This window comes from Lolium perenne, chromosome 7 (assembly GCF_019359855.2).
Source record: "Lolium perenne isolate Kyuss_39 chromosome 7, Kyuss_2.0, whole genome shotgun sequence".
Lineage (NCBI taxonomy): Eukaryota > Viridiplantae > Streptophyta > Magnoliopsida > Poales > Poaceae > Lolium > Lolium perenne.
This window is the reverse complement of record NC_067250.2, coordinates 205,161,900-205,180,389: the sequence shown is the minus strand read 5'-3', so window position 1 is coordinate 205,180,389 and position 18,490 is coordinate 205,161,900. Positions and strand designations below refer to the sequence as shown.

Genomic DNA, 18,490 nt, shown 5'->3' with positions numbered 1-18,490 from the left:
TAGTCGTCCCAGGAGAACGAGTCGTCCTCGCTCTCCGCCTCCAGTTCCCTATCGGCAAGGAACTGGAGGTCCTCCTCTCCGCTGGTCAGGGACTTATCGTCCTCAGACCAGACAGAGGAGTTGTGCTCCTCCTGGTCCCATTCTTCGGGGGCGCGCTGGTTGTGCGCCGCCGTCAGAACATACTCCGGTGTGGGCTCGCGGGAGGAGGAGGACGAGGAAGAGAAGGATTGGGAAGAAAGATCCAACGAGGTGGAGGAGGAGGAAGAGGACGACATTGCTACATCAGAGGGGGGATTTCTGGTGCCGATGGCTAGAACAGAGCAAGGGGATGAAGAGGCAAACTGTTCGGTGCGGTTAAATAAAAGGGGATATAGTGGATTTAATGCCACAGCAGTTTCCGAGGAAGTGGTGCCAAAAGAAAAAAAACAACTGTCAAATCACGCGGAGAAGTTGAGAAGGCAAGGCATCATGATGAAGGATACTGCGGCGGTTTTACCCTGCCACGACGTGACCCAACGAAGAAAAGGCAGAGTGGTTTTGGAATTATCATTTCCAAAACCAGGGGGGCATGTGTTATCACCAGGATTTGACCGGATCAGAGGTGGGCCATAATTAAGATGGGCTTGAAGAATATACATGGAAGATATACGTGAATCAGCCTTGTACACGAAGTTTGGGCTAGTTTGCCCGTGTATTTGTAAATATAGTAGGATACGTGTCGGTTAGGTAGAAATTGGCTCGTACACGGTTGGGATTATTCCCACGTTAGAAAGTCTACGGACTGTAAATATGTATCTAGGGTTATTGAGAAAGACAACAATCACGTTCACAACAAACCAATCTAGGCGTATCGCCAACCCCTTGTTTCGAGGGTTTCTTCCGGGTAAGCATCATGCTGCCTAGATCGCATCTTACGATCTAGGCAGTATACGTTTATTCGTTGTTCATGCGTTGCTCGTGCTGAAGCCTTGTTGATGGCGAGCAACGTAGTTATCGTAGATGTGTTAGGGTTAGCATTGTTCTACCACGATATATGCTTTTATCCATGCTGCCCTTAGACGTCTAGCTGCCTTTACATCTATCTTAGGTGTAAGGGCAGCACCTTGCTTGATCCGTGTTTAGTAGATCCTATCTGTTATGATTGCTCCTTGTTCTTCAAGGATTAGTTTAATATCTGCATAGTTAGGCCTTGCAAACGGGTTGAAGGATCCAGTAGCACGTAGGGTGTAGTTTGCTAGCCCTAGATAAGATGTTCCGGGAATCAACTCCATGTTGGTTTTTAGGCCTTATCTAGGGCTGGCTTATTATCATCTTGCGTGGCTGCCAGGCTCAATCACGTGTAGGATGTTCCGATTATGTGGTGAAAACCCTAAATCGTCGTAGGTCGTTTTAGCTTTATATTGATCAAGCAGGACCATCATGTGATCGTAGACCTCATACGAATCATGGGTGGATCGGCTCCTTGAGCCGATTCACAGGACAACCTGAGAGCCGATCGAGGCTCGTATTTAATGTTTACGTGTATTCCATGCAGGAAACTAAGCGAAGCAATCCATCACCTTCCTGACCAGGTATAGGTCAGGTGGCACGCCCTTGCACCAGCATCGGGACGTGCGTGCCGGAGCTTTGCGGGCCGTCGCACGAGGGACCAGGGCCAGCCGCAGTCCTGGGAGCCTCCCGGCTCTACGTGTTGCCCGTCGCTACTCGCCGGTGGGTTTCGGACACCAACAACAGGCTGGTGCGCCGGCAATAGCCAGTTATCACCGGCCTGTTCCCACCGGCGGGCTCCAGTGCGCCGGTAGAAGCCCAAATAGGTGCGCCGGCAGTAACGGTTTTCCTAGTAGTGTTTATTCCCGCATATTTAATCCCGGTTGCGCAACCGAGATTAATGGCAGTTGCCAACCGGGATTATTGGCCCTTTTTCTACCAGTGATGGTCCGACACCAAGTCCGGAAAGCGGTGGTGAAGGCGCCGTCAGACATTCCTGCATGGGGTTGAACCCCAGCCCACCGCAACGGCCTATGGCATCCCGCCGACCGCGGCTGCGTCACTCGGCAAACATAGCACCATGGTGGACGACACCTCCATGGCCGAACTGGCCTCCCACGAAGCACAGGATCTAGGAGGCCACTACAACATCTCATCGACAACAGAGAAGGCACCAACTTTGCCGCCGAAGCAAGCATGGCGAAGTAAAGACCGCTGCTCCAAGGCGGTGCCTCCAACGAGGTTACGACGCAGCACCACCACCACCGCCTGGTCTTGGTTTTCACCCGGAGCAAGGACTTGGGGAGATGAGGTGGAGCCACGTCATCACCCACAAGAGGGGAAATGACACCATGGACGTCGTCAATACTATAACCGACATCGTGAGCATGAGCTTCGCTGGGCCACAACACCCATCAACCTCGAGAAGAGGAACTAGCTCCAGCCTCCTACCACGAAGATGTTGGTTTGTCTCTTGTGAAGGATACTATAAACTACAACTTCCACCCAAAAAAAGAGAGAAAAAATCGATTAAGCTGGCATGCATAAACAAAACCGAGTCAAAACGTGCACTCCGACGGATATGCATCGTGTTTCACTATTGGCCACAAATGCGAGGGCAGCCTCCCCTGCCATGATGTCCCTCCGTAAGGTTGCAGAGATCGACATGATATATCACCAATGTTTCAAAGTAAGGTTGCAGAGATCGACATGATATACCTCGTGGTTGCACAATTCATGCTCGCAATGATCATGAGAATTGAAAGCACTTATGGTATATTTAAGGAATAATTGCTTAGTACGACCATAAAAGGAAAAAAATGCACGCACGGTAGGAGCGGACATCACAAAATTTCTTGCTGAAAAAAAAATATTCTCCATATTGCTTAACTTGTTGGCTATCACTCGCATCCATAATTTCCTCTACCGCCCATCTCTGATTAATTAAGCTTGGCTGTTTGAACCCAACCGAAGCTAGCATTTGAATATTTTCTATTTTCCTGCAAGCCGGGCATCGGACACAAAAAATCAATCCAGTGCAGAAGAACCATTGGTAATATACTTTCTCTAAACAAGCAATTAATGTAATTGATTATCCATACAGACTAAGAAATACCATCAGCTATATACATACTGTGCATGCACACGAGCAGGTAAAACACAGAAGTAAAAGAAGAAAATGTGCATGAACATGAAATGGTCCTGCAGAATGCAGATATATCTATCTAGCTAGCCAATTGCCTCATGGTGGTACCTAATGATTCTTCAGGAGCACAAAAGATACAGTAGTTTAGCATACCTAATTGAACATGTAAGTACTAAATGCCAGCTGCAACATTTCGACTCATGTTTGTAATTAGTTAGCACTAAATAGTAGTAATACTAATTCATTTTTTTCATAGAAGAACAACGGATATATGCATAATAAACTGATTTATCCTTCAAACACTTTGTGTCTAGGGCAGCCAGGTGCATGGACCAATTTGTCCAATGTGCTTGTTTTTATATGGAATTTTCACATAGATAACTGCAGAAAGAAACTGAGTATATGTAGATGGCTGACCTTCAGTATTGTAGTTGATACTGATCTTACTGCTAGGTATGCCCAAGTCACTGAACAGTTTAAAAACTTCACCAATCCTTGTGTCAAAATATACCACCGGTTCGTAATAATAAGGTGGACGGTTCCTGATCTCCACTGTCTTAAGGTGCTCAAAGTTAAGAATAGACTGTTCTGATGTATTATCATTTCCTTCTCCTTCCACCTGGAGTGTAGGGCAGTTCTGCATGAAAAAGAAAACACGGGTTAAAACTTAAAATCTTATGTGTCCTAGAGAAGTTGAAAATTGGATATGGCCACCTGTGTTATGTTTTTAATGGTGTCACATGTGTTTATGAAGTACTCCCTCTATCACAAAATAGGATGCCTATAATATTTTGATAAAGTTAAAATTCTCAAAGTTTGACCAACTGAATACAGAAAGTGTCAACATTTATAATCCCTGAGCAATATTTTTGGAACCGTCATAAAATATATTTTCTTATTATGTGCATTTAAAATTTTACATATTAATACTTTTTTGTATAAAATTTCTTAATTTTTTTTTGGCTTTGATAAAAGACTATAGGCATCTTAATTTAGGATGGAGGGAGTATGACATATAATCATGTAGACATAAAACAATCTAGGGATTATCTTATATTTCTCTTTGTCGACATATATGGGAGTTAATATAAGACTTGAGAAACTTACTCCGTCCGTTCCATTTTTCTTGTCATATAACAACAAGAATCATGGAACGGAGGGAATGCAAGGTAATCACAATAAAACAAATGAGAAAACATGAACTTATAGTACCTTAAAATTAAGTTGCAGAATGAGGCTCTCCAATCTTGGCGTGTGCCGTAGAAGGCACTCAATGGCACTTACATCATCATACACACACCACTCATTAAGTATCAAGGTCTTTAACTTTGGGAATGTAGGGCACCATGCCAAATCCCTTAGGAAGATTGTCTGCATGGAGTATGAACTATTGATAACAACAACCTTTTTTAAAAACTAACTAACTGAGTATAACAATTAAGTACGCAGTTCAAGCTCAATACAGATTTATTGTTAGCCTAGTTATTAGCTATTTGGCATGTAGATAAAAGGTCTAAATGGTCTTAGATATCTTCCCATGTTTTCTTTACATTTGGTAGAGATCTGAACCAATTGTCTTAAGAACAGGGAGTACTTAGAATGTGCGAGAGAAAAAGACAAAAAAATATGCAGATAAATTATTAGAAATCAAGTGCAAGGACTTGATGCAAAGTGACAAAATAGTTGTTGACCAACACGTTTCAAAATAACAAGTGGCACTTAATTAGCTGGTAAAAATAAATAGCTCTAGTTTGTCTATACTGATTCGACTAAATTCATAATCTTAAATTTAGCAAATCAAGGTTTCCTATTGATGGCAAATTGTATTTATCTAACAACAATGTAGGACATATATGCACACTAGTAGAAAACCTCTCATCCATCTAAGCCTTTAGTACCGGTTCCCTTACGAACCGGTACTAAAGGGGGCATTAATACCGGTTCCGTGCGTGGGACATCAATACCGGTTCGTTATGGACCTTTAATACCGGTTCGTAACAGGAACCGGTATTAAAGGGTTTGGGCCCGATTTCCAGGCGGTGGTGGGGCCAGGGTTGCACCTTTAGTACCGGTTCGTGTAAGGAACCGGTACTAAAGGGTCCGTGCCTATATGATCGCGCGGCAGCGCCCAGCTCCCTGCATATATCTCATTCTCACTTCTCCTCTCACATTTCCAAATATTCTCCACCTCTCACACTCCAATAATCTTTATTTTTCTCCACCATTTTAACAAGATTAACGGCATACATCTATCCAAGGGTTAGCAATATCATCCTTCCTTCCGGCGTTCCTAATTTAGCTCAGTTCTTTGGTAGTTTTAACTCGTACTATTTTTGTAGTGCAATCAAGGTGTTCGATGAAATGCCTAAGTTAGTGATTTTATTTTTTTATATGCAATTTGAGCTGAAATTATGGTATGTTTTGTAGGTTTTAATTAGTATCATCCCCGTCCTCACCGCCGTCGATCGCTAGCGTCGTCCCCTAGCCGGCACGGTACCACCTCGGTGAGCCCCTCTTCTTTTTTATAAAAATAACTTAGTTTTATGTGATGAACTTGAATATTAATTAAGTTGGTCACTCATATATCCATGATGTTGTGTACTTAATGATTTTTGATATACATATAAAATGCAGATGAGTCGACAATGGATGTACGGTGACCGGTGCCATCCCGAGTTCATTACTGGCATGCATTATTTTCTCAACGTGGCTGAGGCAAACAGGCAGTCGAATGGTTTCATGTATTGTCCATGTAGTTCCTGTAAGAATATGAAGGATTACTCTACCTCGAAGACCCTTCACGTCCACCTGCTGGAGAATGGTTTCATGCCCAGCTATAATTGTTGGACCAAGCACGGAGAAAGAGGAGTTATATTGGAAGACAACGAAGAAGAAGAGGATAGTGACAACTATCCCAGCTTATTCACTGAAGACGGTGGTAGTAGAATGGGGGAAGATGAAGCTGAAGAAGAGCTCATTTTCGATGAGCCGATTTTTGATGACCCGGATGACGATTTGGGTCGGGCCATTCTTGATGCGAAGATGAACTGCGGAAATGAAAAGGAGAGGTTGAAGTTGGAGAAAATGTTAGAGGATCACAACAAACTGTTGTACCCAAATTGCGAAAATGGTCGAAAAAGCTGGGTACCACGCTGGAATTGCTGCAGTGGAAGGCAGAGAATGGTACTTCGACAAGGGATTTGAAAAGTTGCTGAAAATAATAAAGAAGATGCTTCCAGTGGGAGAACGTGTTGCCCTCTAGCACGTACGAAGCAAAGAAGGTTGTCTGCCCTCTAGGATTAGAGGTGCAAAAGATACATGCATGCATCAATGACTGCATCCTCTACCGCGGGAGTACGAGAATTTGAATGCATGCCCGGTATGTAGTGCATTGAGGTATAAGATCGGGCGAGATGACCCCGGCGATGTTGAGGGTGAGTCCACCCCCGGGAAGAGGGTTCCTGCGAAGGTGATGTGGTATGCTCCTATAATACCACGGTTGAAACGTTTGTTCCAGGAACAAAGAGCATGCCAAGTTGTTGCGATGGCACAAAGAGGACCGTAAGAAAGATGTGATCTTTGAGACACCCCGGCGACGGGTCGCAGTGGAGAAAAATCGACAGAGAGTTCAAGTCATTTTCAGATGACGCAAGGAACTTAAGATTTGGTCTAAGTACAGATGGCTTTAATCCTTTCGGGGAGCAGAGCTCAGTCCATAGCACCTGGCCGGTGACTCTATGTATCTATAACCTTCCTCCTTGGTTGTGCATGAAGCGGAAGTTCATTATGATGCCGAGTGCTCATCCAGGGCCCGAAGCAACCCGGCAACGACATTGATGTGTACATGAGGCCATTGGTTGAAGAACTTTTAGAGTTGTGGCGTGACGAAGGTGTACCTGTGTGGGATGAGCACGAACAAAAGGAATTTAACCTACGAGCGTTGTTATTTGTAACCATCAATGATTGGCCTGCTCTTGGTAACATTTCAGGCAGTCAAACAAGGGATACAATGCATGCACACACTGTTTAGGTGAGACTGATAGTATTAATTAGTGAAACAAGAATGTGTACTGGGGCATCGTCGATTTCTTCCAAAACAACATCACGTAAGAAAGAGAGGAAAGCATTTCGGAGGTGAGGCAGATAACCGAACCAAGCCTACCCGCCCTAATGGGGAAGTTATATATGATATGGTCAAGGATTTAGAAGTGATCTTTGGAAAGGGTCCCGGCGGACAATCTGTTCCGCATGATGTTGACGGACACGTACCCATGTGGAAGAAGAAGTCGATATTTTGGGAGCTACCCTACTGGAAATTCTTAGAGGTTCACTCTGCAATCGACGTGATGCACGTGACGAAAAATCTTTGCGTGAACCTGCTAAACTTCTTGGGCGTGTATGGGAAGACAAAAGATACACCGGATGCACGGCAGGACCAGCAAAGTATCCACGAAGGAAACAACCTGAATCCAGAGAAGTATCAAGGTCCTGCCAGCTATGCTCTTACCAAAGAGGAGAAGGAGATCTTTTTTGAAGTCCTGAGTAGCATCAAGGTCCCGTCTGGCTTCTCGTCGAATATAAAGGGAATAATAAACATGTCGGAGAAAAAGTTTCAAAACCTAAAGTCTCATGACTGCCACGTGATTATGACACAATTACTTCCGGTTGCATTGAGGGGCTTCTGCCGGAAAATGTTCGAGTCCCCATTGTGAAGCTATGTGCGTTCCTCAATGAAATTTCTGAGATGGTGATCAATCCACTTACTCTACAAAATTTACAGAAGGATGTGGTCCAATGTCTAGTCAGCTTCGAGTTGGTGTTCCCACCATCCTTCTTCAATATTATGACACATCTCCTAGTTCACCTGGTCGAAGAGATTGGCGTTCTCGGTCTGTATTTCTACACAACATGTTCCCCTTTGAGAGATTCATGGGAGTCTTAAAGAAGTACGTTCATAACCGTGCTAGGCGAGGAAGGAAGCATCTCCAAGGGCTATGGAACAGAGGAGGTCATTGAGTTTTGTGTTGACTTTATTCCTGACCTTAAGCCGATCGGTGTTCCTGAATCGCGCTATGAGGGGAGACTGCGTGGAAAAGGCACGCTAGGAAAGAAATCAGCAACGTGTATGGACGGACATTCTTTCACTCAAGCACACTACACAGTTCTACTTAATTCCATCTTGGTGGCTCCGTACAAAGAGGAACACAAGGAGATCTTACGCTCTAAATACCCGGAGCAACGTGAAGATTGGATTGATGGAGAACACATGAAGACTTTCGGCGGTTGGTTGCAAACACGTCTCATGAATGTCACCGATGACGAGCAGCTGTACTTGTTGGCCAAGCAACCATCTTCTACTATATCGACTTTTCAAGGGTACGAGATTAATGGGAACACATTTTACACTTTCGCCCAAGACAAAAAGAGCACCAACCAAAACAGTGGTGTCCGCTTTGATGCAGAAGATGGCAATGGGAACAAGGTCACATATTATGGGTACATAGAGGAGATATGGGAACTTGACTATGGACCTAATTTCAAGGTCCCTTTGTTCCGGTGTAAATGGTTCAACCTGAAAGACGGGGTACAGGTAGACCCGCAGTACGGAATGACTACAGTGGATTTCAAGAATCTTGGGTACGACACCGAACCATTCGTCCTAGCCAGTGAAGTGGCTCAGGTTTTTTATGTGAAGGATATGTCTAGCAAACCGAAAAAAGGAAAGAAAGGCAAGAGGACACATCATCCGATGAGCCAAAGCGGCACATAGTTCTTTCGGGAAAAAGAAACATCGTGGGAGTAGAGGACAAGACAGACATGTCGAGAAGATTATAATAAGTTTGACGATATTCCAACCTGCATGGGAAAAATTGACCCACGCATCATCATAAACAATGAAGATTGTCCATGGTTGCGTCGCGATAAGAAGAAAGGGAAACGAGCGAAGAAAACTCAGAAGACTAGCTAGCTACATATAGGGATCATAACTTGTGTATCTCAATATGGAAATCACTTTTGTGTAATGATGTTCTTGTATGTAAGATATTAACAATGGAGATGGTTGGCTTGTTTTACTAGTTAAGTCACGCGGGCTTGCAGGGAAATTTTTCCGAGGCGGAACTTCCGAATATGCCATATATAGGGCATGTGCACCAAGGGCATATTCGAGAAGTTCCGCCACGGGAGATTTCCCAACCCTTTCCGCAACATTGTTAGAGGAGATGGAGTCTTCCACGGGCTTGCAGGAACAAATTCGAGGCGGAACTTCCGAATATGCCATATATAGGGCATGTGCACCAAGGGCATATTCGAGAAGTTCCGCCACGGAGATTTCCCAACCCTTTCCGCAACATTGTTAGAGGAGATGGAGTCTTCCACGGGCTTGCAGGAAAAATTCCGAGGCGGAACTTCCGAAGATGCCATAGGGCGTGTGCACCAAGGGCAACTTCGTCAAGGTCCGCCACGGTTTATTTCCCAACCCTTTCCCCAACATTTGTTAGAGGAGATGGAGTCTTCCACGGGCTTGCAGGGAAATTTTTCCGAGGCGGAACTTCCGAAGATGCCATAGGGCGTGTGCACCAAGGGCATCTTCGACAAGTTCCGCCACGGGAGATTTCCCAACCCTTTCCTCCATCCATGGTGATGAAACTCTCCATCCATGTTGGCTTGTTGAGCTGCTTCCCATGGTGTATCGATGCTCCTTTTATAGGCAGAGCGTCCTTATCCTGCCGACGACTTTAGTACCGGTTGTAGACACGAACCGGTACTAAAGGTTACCCACGCGTCCTTATCCCACCGCCCGAGCGTCGTGCGCTACATACTTTATCTCATCGAGCAGGGCGTCCTTATCCTGCCGACAGCTTTAGTACCGGTTGCACCCACCAACCGGTACTAAAGGTTACCCACGCGTCCTTATCCTGCCGACAGCTTTAGTACCGGTTGCACCCACCAACCGGTACTAAAGGTTACCCACGCGTCCTTATCCCACCGACAGGGCGTCGTGCGCTACATACTTTATCTCATCGAGCAGGGCGTCCTTATCCCGCCGACAGCTTTAGTACCGGTTGCACCCACCAACCGGTACTAAAGGTTTGCCTCGATCTGTCTTCCCGCCTATTTTCTTCCCGCGCTTTCCACCGGTTCCCGCCTCTGTCTTCCCGCCATTTTTTCACTATATATATGTAGGCTTGGCCACCATTTACATATCACATCTAGACTCATATCTGCAAACCTCATCATTCTCTCCCATGGCTTCCATCGCATCTCTAACCCCCCGGGAGGCGGAGGCGCTTTGCGCCTCGAACTACCCCTGCCCGCCGGGCTACCGCGTCCCGACCGGCTGGTTGCTAAGCGTCGGAGGCGTACCGGTCCCTCCAGTCCCTCTAGGTGTGGCGCGCGAGATGGCCATCACGAACCACTACTACTTCGAGCTCACGCCAGAGCAGCGGAGGAATCCCCAGTGGCATCCCGACTACAGCCCGACTTGGGAAAGCTTCTTCATCAATCGGCGTGAGAGGGCGCTGCTGTGCACGAGGAGGGCGGCCCGCCTCCTCCGAACTTCAACGAGGCCGGCCGTCGGCTGTGGTGGCGCGGCCGGACTCTCCAGGGCGTCATGGCCTACCGTGGCCCCCGCCTGCGCTACCCTCAGTCCCAGCCCACGCGTGCTCACCCGCCGACGTTCGAGTACCGCGACCCCGATGCCAGCGACGATGATGACGGCGACTACGACGACTACGGTGGCGAGTACTACGAGGGCTAGGCAGGAGTATGACTGAATGACTCCCCAGTAGAATTTGGTCATGTATCTTTAATTTTCAGTTAAGCTATGTACTTTTAATTCGAGTTCAATCGTAATAAAATTTCATTCCCGCCCTTTCTTTTCCCGCGCGGCGTCGTGGCCGGAAAGTTTCCCGCGCGACGTCGGGACGGGAAAGTTTCCTGTGCGGACGGCGTCATGGCGAGAGTAAAGAAAAGAAATAGAATAGAGAAAAGAAATAGAAAAGAAAAACAAAAGCAATAGAAAAAATAAATAGAAAAGAAATAGAAAAGAAAGGAAAAAAGAAAAGTAATAGAAAAAATAAATAGAAAAAATAAATAGAAAAAATAAATAGAAAATAAAGAAAAAGAAACAGGAATAGAAAAGAAACAGAAAAAAAAAAGCAATAGAAAAAAGAAATAGAAAAGCAAAAGAAAAGAAACAGAAAATAAAAAGAAAAGAAACAGAAACAGCAAAAGAAACAGGAAAGAAAAGAAAAAGAAAAACAAAAGAAACAGCAAAAGAAAAACAAAAAAAAACCTTTGGTACCGGTTGGTACCACCAACCGGTACGAAAGACCTTTCGTACCGGTTGGTGGTACCAACCGGTACCAAAGGTATTTCCCCTAGTAAGGACTTAGCCGCGGGCAAAAATTCGCAACTTTCTTCTTCCGCGCGCGCGCCAACCTCGCAGAGCTCCGTCGCCCTCGCCCTCGCCGTAGCCGTAGCCGCCGCCGTCGCCGCGTCGCCGTCGCCGTAGCGGCCGCCCTCGCCGTCGCCCTCGCCGTAGCCGCCGCCGTCGCCCTCACCGAAGCCGCCGCCGTCGTCGTCGCCGCGTCGCCCGCGCCGCTCCACCTCTCCCCGCCGCCGTCGCCCTCACCGAGGTGAGCACCCGGCCCCTCCTCTCCCTCCCTCGCCTCCCTCGCCTCCCTCGCCTCCCTGGCCGGCGCGCCTCGCCGGGAGGAGCCCGCGCGCGCGTCGGCTGCCGCGCCACGGTCGCCGCCGGCCTCCCCCTCACGCACGCCCGCAGGGTGTTCGAGGAAAAGCCGCGCCGCGCCGCCACCAGCTAGCGCGCCCTGCCCCTGCCGCGGTGCGCCTGCCGCTGTGCGCCTGCCGCTGCCGCGGTGCGCCTGCCCCTGCCGCGGTGCGCCTGCCGCTGCCCTGCCGCTGCCGCTGCCGCGGTGCCTCGCCGGCAGCCGCTCCCCTCGCCTACTGCCGCTCTACCACGACCCTGCGGCCACGTTCCGCCGCCACGGACCCCAGCCACTCCTTCCCCCACGAGCCGCGCCACCACTCCTGCTCCTCCCCTGGCCCGCGAGAACGGCCGTCGAGCGCCGTTTATGGCACTGGCGACGGCGACCCGAGTCTCCCCGGAGACGCTATTTTTTCGGTTATGTAATTCCTTGAAGTTGATCAAAATACTTTGGTGTCTAATTTTGCAGCAGGATTTAGTTTCCCGTTCATTTCCTGAGAATTTTGCACACAGAATTTACAAATAAGGTTGAATTTGTTTAGTTTAGGAAGCGAATCTTGTGTAGACGGTGTAAACACAGTATGACTTGTTGCGCTAGTCCTTGAGAACCCACATGACTTTATAAATGTGTGATCGGAACTCTATAAGACTAGTACGAAGTACTTTTCGTTTACCTCATGGACTCGACCAGAACCTTCAAATAAGGCCATACTTTCTTGGTTTGAATTCTTAAAACACAACCCTATACCATTTCAACACAAGACAACACCATTTGGGTCAAAGAAAATCAAAGAAAAAGGGAAGAAAGTGAAAAAACCTAAGTGACATGCTAATGGTCAAATCTGCCAAAAATAATATGATGCCTACTTTGAGCCCCTTTGGTTAACTATTTCTAAACTAAACTTGCTAATCTTTTTGCCCAGATCAATAGTACTCATAAAAGTGAACAACTTGGTCAAAGTCAACCTTGCTGATTCAAAGTCAAACTCTTAATATAAGCATGCAAAGTGGCAACTTTGAAACAAATTTTAGATTGCCCCAAATTTTGGAATATTCACAAACCAACTCCAAATTGCAATCCAAGACCACCAATTGCCGCCGCGGCATAGAGAGAAGAGCGAGAGGAGGAGCGCCGAGTGTTAGGGTTAGGGTCTGTAGCGGTGCCGAGTCCGTGGCGGTGCCGCCGCGACATAGAGAGAAGAGCGAGAGGAGGAGCGCCGAGTGTTAGGGTTAGGGTCGAGAAAAAGAGAGAAGAGCGAGAGGAGGAGGGGGAACACCGTGTCCGTGGCCGTGGCGGTCCGTTAGGGTTTTTTTGCTTTCTTCATTTCAATTGTTATCCATCTAGCAATCTGTTATATGATCATGACATGATGAATGAAATACAATTGCTTTCTTAATTTTGCAGTGACATTGAGGTATGGAGGACGGCACCTTCGTCCGAGATGAGGAGGGGGAAGAAGCGGTGCAGCAATTGATCTATGAGAGTGCCCGTGGTCCGGAACCCGACGATGGAGATGACAACGATTTCCAAGACTTTCTGAATGATTTTGGCGAGGGACTTGAGTCTGAACAAGTTAGAAGAGACAACGAAGTGTCCATCACAAACTCCGGCGAGGTGTATATCTATGTATCAATTAGTCTATATGTTCATCCCTAGATGCATTCATTTATTTGTATTGCACTTATTAACGAATATTTTTTTCTTTTAGCCTTCTGGATCATCGAGCAAGTCTGTTAGATCAAAACGAGGCCCGACGCGGGTGCTAAAGTGCGAGGGCAGGTTAGCCCTCACGGCATTCAAGGATAATGGTGAACCAGTGGAGCCCAAGGAGTTTTGCCGCAAATTTACAAGTCAATCCGGAGTTATTGTTAGGGACCATGTACCGATCAGCATTCAAGAGTGGCATAAGCCGAAGAACCCGGAGAGTGGTGCTAGTTATGTCAACGACGCGATGAAAAAATTTCTTTGGGACACGCTCATGACAAAGTTCAGCCTACCGGAAGACATGACGGAAGGCCAGAAGAATAAAGTCAAGGAATGGACATGGAAGAAGATGGCCATACAATTCCAGAGCTTCAAGAAAAATTTATGGGACAAATATAAGAATGAAGATCCAGTATTCGATGATAATCTAGTGAAGCTAAAAGATCACTGGGCCGCATTTAAGGAGTATAAGAAATCGTCTACTTTTGTGTCCCGATCGAAGAAAAATACCGAAAATGCTGCAAAGAAGAAACTTCCGCATCATTTGGGGTCAGGTGGCTACAAGAGTGCCATTCCGAAGTGGACAGCGTTTGAGAATAAACTGATGGATCATGGAATCACTCCACAGACATGGGGCCGGCCCGAACGGTCCAAGTTCTGGTTGTTCGCTCATGGGGCAGGGTTGGACCCAAAGACAGGGTTGATCGTTGCGAAGGGAAAATGGAAGGAAAAAATTGAGGCAATTGTACCGAAGCTTGTAGATGCAATTGAAAAGGTCAGAAAGGGAGAGTACATTCCCGATCGAGAGAATGACGAGCTGACACTCGCTCTGGGGAACCCTGAACATGTTGGACGGGTACGAGCTCGCCCAGGTCTCACCATGAAGGAAGCGTGGCCGGACAACGCTGACACTTATAGAAGCCGTTCGCGAAAGAAGAAGAAGGACGCCGACATTGTAACGGAGTTGTTATCTAGGGTGGAGGCTCTTGAGAGAAATCAGAGGGCACCTGATCAGCCGGTGTTTCTACAGGATCCACAAGCCGATGCTGCCCCATCTCAGCGAAGAAGCAGTGTCGGTTCCTCGCATCTTGACGGATGTGGAGGAAGCTACCCCGTGGATTATGTCACGGAGAAGACAGATTGCGAGCTACATATGTTAATCAGGACCGCGTCTGTTAAGGTGGCGGTCGGCTATGTGTACCCAAGTGAAGATGGAGCAATGCACCATCATATGCCCATTCCACCTGGTTGTGTTCGTGTCGGGGTGGATGAAGTTGTTTCGGGTTTTGAAAAAGTGGAGCTTGATATTCCTAGAGGTGAAGATGAGAGGACACTGGCCGATGTCAAGCACGGTTTCGCCCTATGGCCGAAGAAGTACGTCGTCCTTTTGCAAAGGCCACCGACTCCTACACATGAGCAGCAAATGCCATCGACTCCTCCTGGTGGCAGTCCTGGTGAGCAGCCAAGTCCACACCTACCTGAGAGGGACCCCAGCGTGAGTCCACCATCTCGAGATCCTCCGCGTAAGACAGCGTCCATTAAGCGGAACGGTACGCCGCCTAGGAAGAAAGCTAGAAAGGAGAAACAACTGCCGCCTCCTGAGAAGTTACCTTGGGAAAAAACTCCAGAGGAAAACGCGGAGGCCGTTCAGGCCGAGGTGAAGAAATTTTTGCACCGAAAGTGCAGAGATACCTTTCGAGAAGACACTAGATCGGGAGAAAGTTGTGCGTACCGTTGACAATCTATATGACCCTGTACCATCGCCGCCATCTGACTATGCGCGTTCTATTGAAAGGTCGTATGACAAGATGATCGAGGCGACAAAACCCGTTAAATCGGGTATCAGGGAGATAAAAGGGATACACAGTGTCTACCAGCTCGGACAACAACCCGTTCAATCGGTCGCCCCTCTCAAGGTGTTTGACGGGAAGACCGTTCAAAGTTCTCGACAAGACGCAACTGATTACGCCTTAGCTGAACGAGCATATCAGTTTGTTCAAGGGAAAGATTTGGTCGAGAATCTCAGGAAGGTACCAACATGTATGCGTAACTTGCATTCGTGGTACCTTAAGGCCTCAAAGGAAGGGATCGAGACTATCATGGTGCGAGTTAGGGAAGAGCACTACTTCCGGGAATCTTGTGTGAACGTTGACTTCGCCGAACTCTTTCAGTTATACAATCTCCGGGCCCTCGACAAATCAATCATCAGTTGCTATTGTCTGTAAGTGATTTATTTATTTAATTTGAGAAGTCGTTCATTGTCTGCAGATTATAATCTTTTGTGCGCTATATTATGCAGATCGAAGATGCTCGAATGCAAAAGGGACGATATCACAGACATTGGGTTCATTGACCCGAACACAATGCATGTCAAAACCATAGATGATCCCCTCTATAACAAGGATACACCGCAGACTTTGCTAAGGTTTTTGAAGCGACAACGTGACAAAAAGCTAATACTTTGGCCTTACAACTTCGAGTGAGTCTTCTTGTCTTATAACACATTATATTTTGCTCACCGTATGTCAAAATTTTAACTAATGACTACATATTGAAACGTGCGTAGGTTTCACTTTATTCTTCTCGTCATCAATTTGGAAATTGGAGAAGTTGAAGTCTTGGACTCACTAACCAAAGAAAAGGATCTATACGTGTCTTGTTTTTTAATGCTCGAGAAGGTAATTTGAATTCTTATCGGTTTGTTTCGTTAATTTCCTGCTTTGAACTAATTGATGACTCTTTTATGCATTTTCTTTTGTCGAGCAGCGTATGGCAAACTTTCATCAAGGAAGATACGTCCCGTGAATGGCCACCGAAGCTGCGATGGCGTGCGAAAGTAAGTAGTACTACCTAGGTCCACACACCTTTCAATTATCATACTTGACTATTGTTTGATTGAATTATATTCTTGTAAAGAAATGCCCGCAACAACCTCCGGGGACCGATCTCTGTGGATTCTTCGTTTGCGAGTTCATCCGCAGAATTGTCAACGAGAGAACGAATAATGAGAGAAATAAAGAGGTACAAAAACAATCTTCACAAATTTGTTTTGTTATCATAAGTTGTGCCGAGTTTCAGTAATAGTTGTTTCATGTATTCATTTGTATCTTATTCTTTTATAGTTGGCAAGAAAGCGGAACAAGCTCTCAATCGATGACCGCTTCATAGCAATAGGCGAGGAATTGGCGGGATTTTTCCTTCGGGACGTCATACCACCACTCGCAGAGCACCACAATGAATGAAGATGTACATGTTACATATATCGTTGACTCGAAGAGTACCACTATGCTACATGTAATAGACATATATAGAGTACGCCTCGGAGAGCACCACTATGCATGAAGATCGATCTTCATGCATAGTGCTACTTAATTTGCGATCTCATGCAATAACATGTGTGTTATATTATATGCACCAACTTGCTATGCATCATCTTGATCTTCATGTACTACCTAAACCCAAACGCGTTTCTGGTGCATCGACGCGATATGAATCAAACCGATATCCCTAAACCTCTCCAAAACCCTAAAAAGCCAATTCTCTGCCGCGGCAGAGATTTGGGAAAATTCCCTGCCGCGGGGGGAACCTTTGGTACCGGTTCGTATTACCAACCGGTACCAAAGATCCTCAGCCCTGAGCTCTCCTGGTGGCCCACGTGGAGGCCCGTTTTATACCGGTTCGTAAGCAACCGGTACGAAAGGGGGGGGGGCTTTAGTGCCGAATAATTTGTACCGGTTGCAAAACCGGTACGAATGGCCCTCTGGAACCGGTATAGATGACCGTTTTTCTACTAGTGGCAGTAGTTGGTATTGGGCGTGCCTGGCCCCTAGTGTGGAAGCTGCAAACATTTGTAAAATTGGACAAAGTGACAGAAGATGAATTAAATCTACCGGCCGGCCGGGTGCATGCATGGTGCAGTTTTGCTCTAACTAGTGATGTATGCGAAGGTAAAAATAAAAACAAAGATTGGATTTGACAAACCCTTCCATCGCTCCTCGTAGCTATGAGCTCCAGGCTGGTGGCTTCCGATAATCCACGGAGAATCAAAGAGCGGCCGGCATTGGCATCACCATCGCCGCCCTCGACGAAGCCAGTAAGCTGGATGCTTGCATTGGTTAAGCAAGGCATGGTGTCGAGAGACGACGGTGCAGTACAGATGCCATCGTGGTGACCGGATAGCTGCAGATGACGGAGGCTCGGGGTGGAAATCCTGATCGGCGATTCTGAGGCGCAGTCCATGATATGGAGGCGCTCCAGCGAGGGCGACACGATGGCGTCACCATCGAGGCTGCAGGCAGTGAGGCTGAGGTGGAGAAGCTTCGTGCAGCAGGAGAAATCGAGGCTGCCGTGGTCGAGATCGACCCCCTGGAGGCGCATCGTCGTCAGGTGCGGGGAGGCGAAAGGTTTAGGCGACCACCTATCTTGGTCGGCAGGTAAGGGGATGCGCACGGTGAGCGAGCGCGCGCGGCAAGTCGACAGAGCGTGCCTGATCCAGAGGTCGACGTGAGGGTCGAAATAGCTGTACTCGTCGTCGTCGTCGCTTTCCTCGCCTATGAGCAGGTCGGCGTCGATCTCAAACGAGCGTAGCGGGGAGGCGCCATCACGGTGGAGCAGCAAGCTGTTGACGAAGAGGCGAAAGCCGTCGCCTGAGCCGTTGACGCGGACGGCGGGGGTGGACCTCCACAGGTAGCGCCAGCGGCGGGCGAGCACGGCCGTCTCCACCGCATCGCGAGACGGCAGGAAGGAGAGCACGTGCTGGACGAGATCGTCCGGCAGCACTTCAAAGCGATCGCCGCCTCTCATGTCTTGGTCTGCCGGCTGAGGCAGGGATGGATTCAGATCTTATTTGAGAGGCTGGTTAACTTATATTGCTACTAGGATTCTCTGGCGTTTTTTTTTTTTTTTTTTTTTTTGGAAATGTTCT

General features: G+C 47.3%; 1 protein-coding gene across 1 annotated transcript; it reads right to left on the bottom strand.

Moving 5' to 3' along the window:
• Nucleotides 1-2,920: 2,920 nt before the first annotated feature.
• LOC127321635 (MEIOTIC F-BOX protein MOF-like) lies at nt 2,921-18,421 on the bottom strand. The gene is made up of 3 exons (XM_051350647.2): nt 17,548-18,421; nt 4,346-4,504; nt 2,921-3,770 (listed from the first exon to the last, which is right to left on the bottom strand). The coding sequence occupies exons 1-3, from the start codon at nt 18,367-18,369 to the stop codon at nt 3,444-3,446; spliced, it is 1,308 nt and encodes a 435-aa protein (XP_051206607.1). The 5' UTR covers nt 18,370-18,421; the 3' UTR covers nt 2,921-3,443.
• Between the last annotated feature and the right edge of the window lie 69 nt (nt 18,422-18,490).

Excerpts from the sequence above, each read along its gene's own strand:
- LOC127321635 (XM_051350647.2), bottom strand. The coding sequence starts at position 18,369 with ATGAGAGGCGGCGATCGCTTTGAAGTGCTGCCGGACGATCTCGTCCAG. Across the intron at positions 4,505-17,547 it reads CTACGAGGAGCGATGGAAGG|ACAATCTTCCTAAGGGATTT; the intron begins GTTTGTCAAATC and ends TACTCCATGCAG. Across the intron at positions 3,771-4,345 it reads TTCTGCAACTTAATTTTAAG|AACTGCCCTACACTCCAGGT; the intron begins GTACTATAAGTT and ends TTTTTCATGCAG.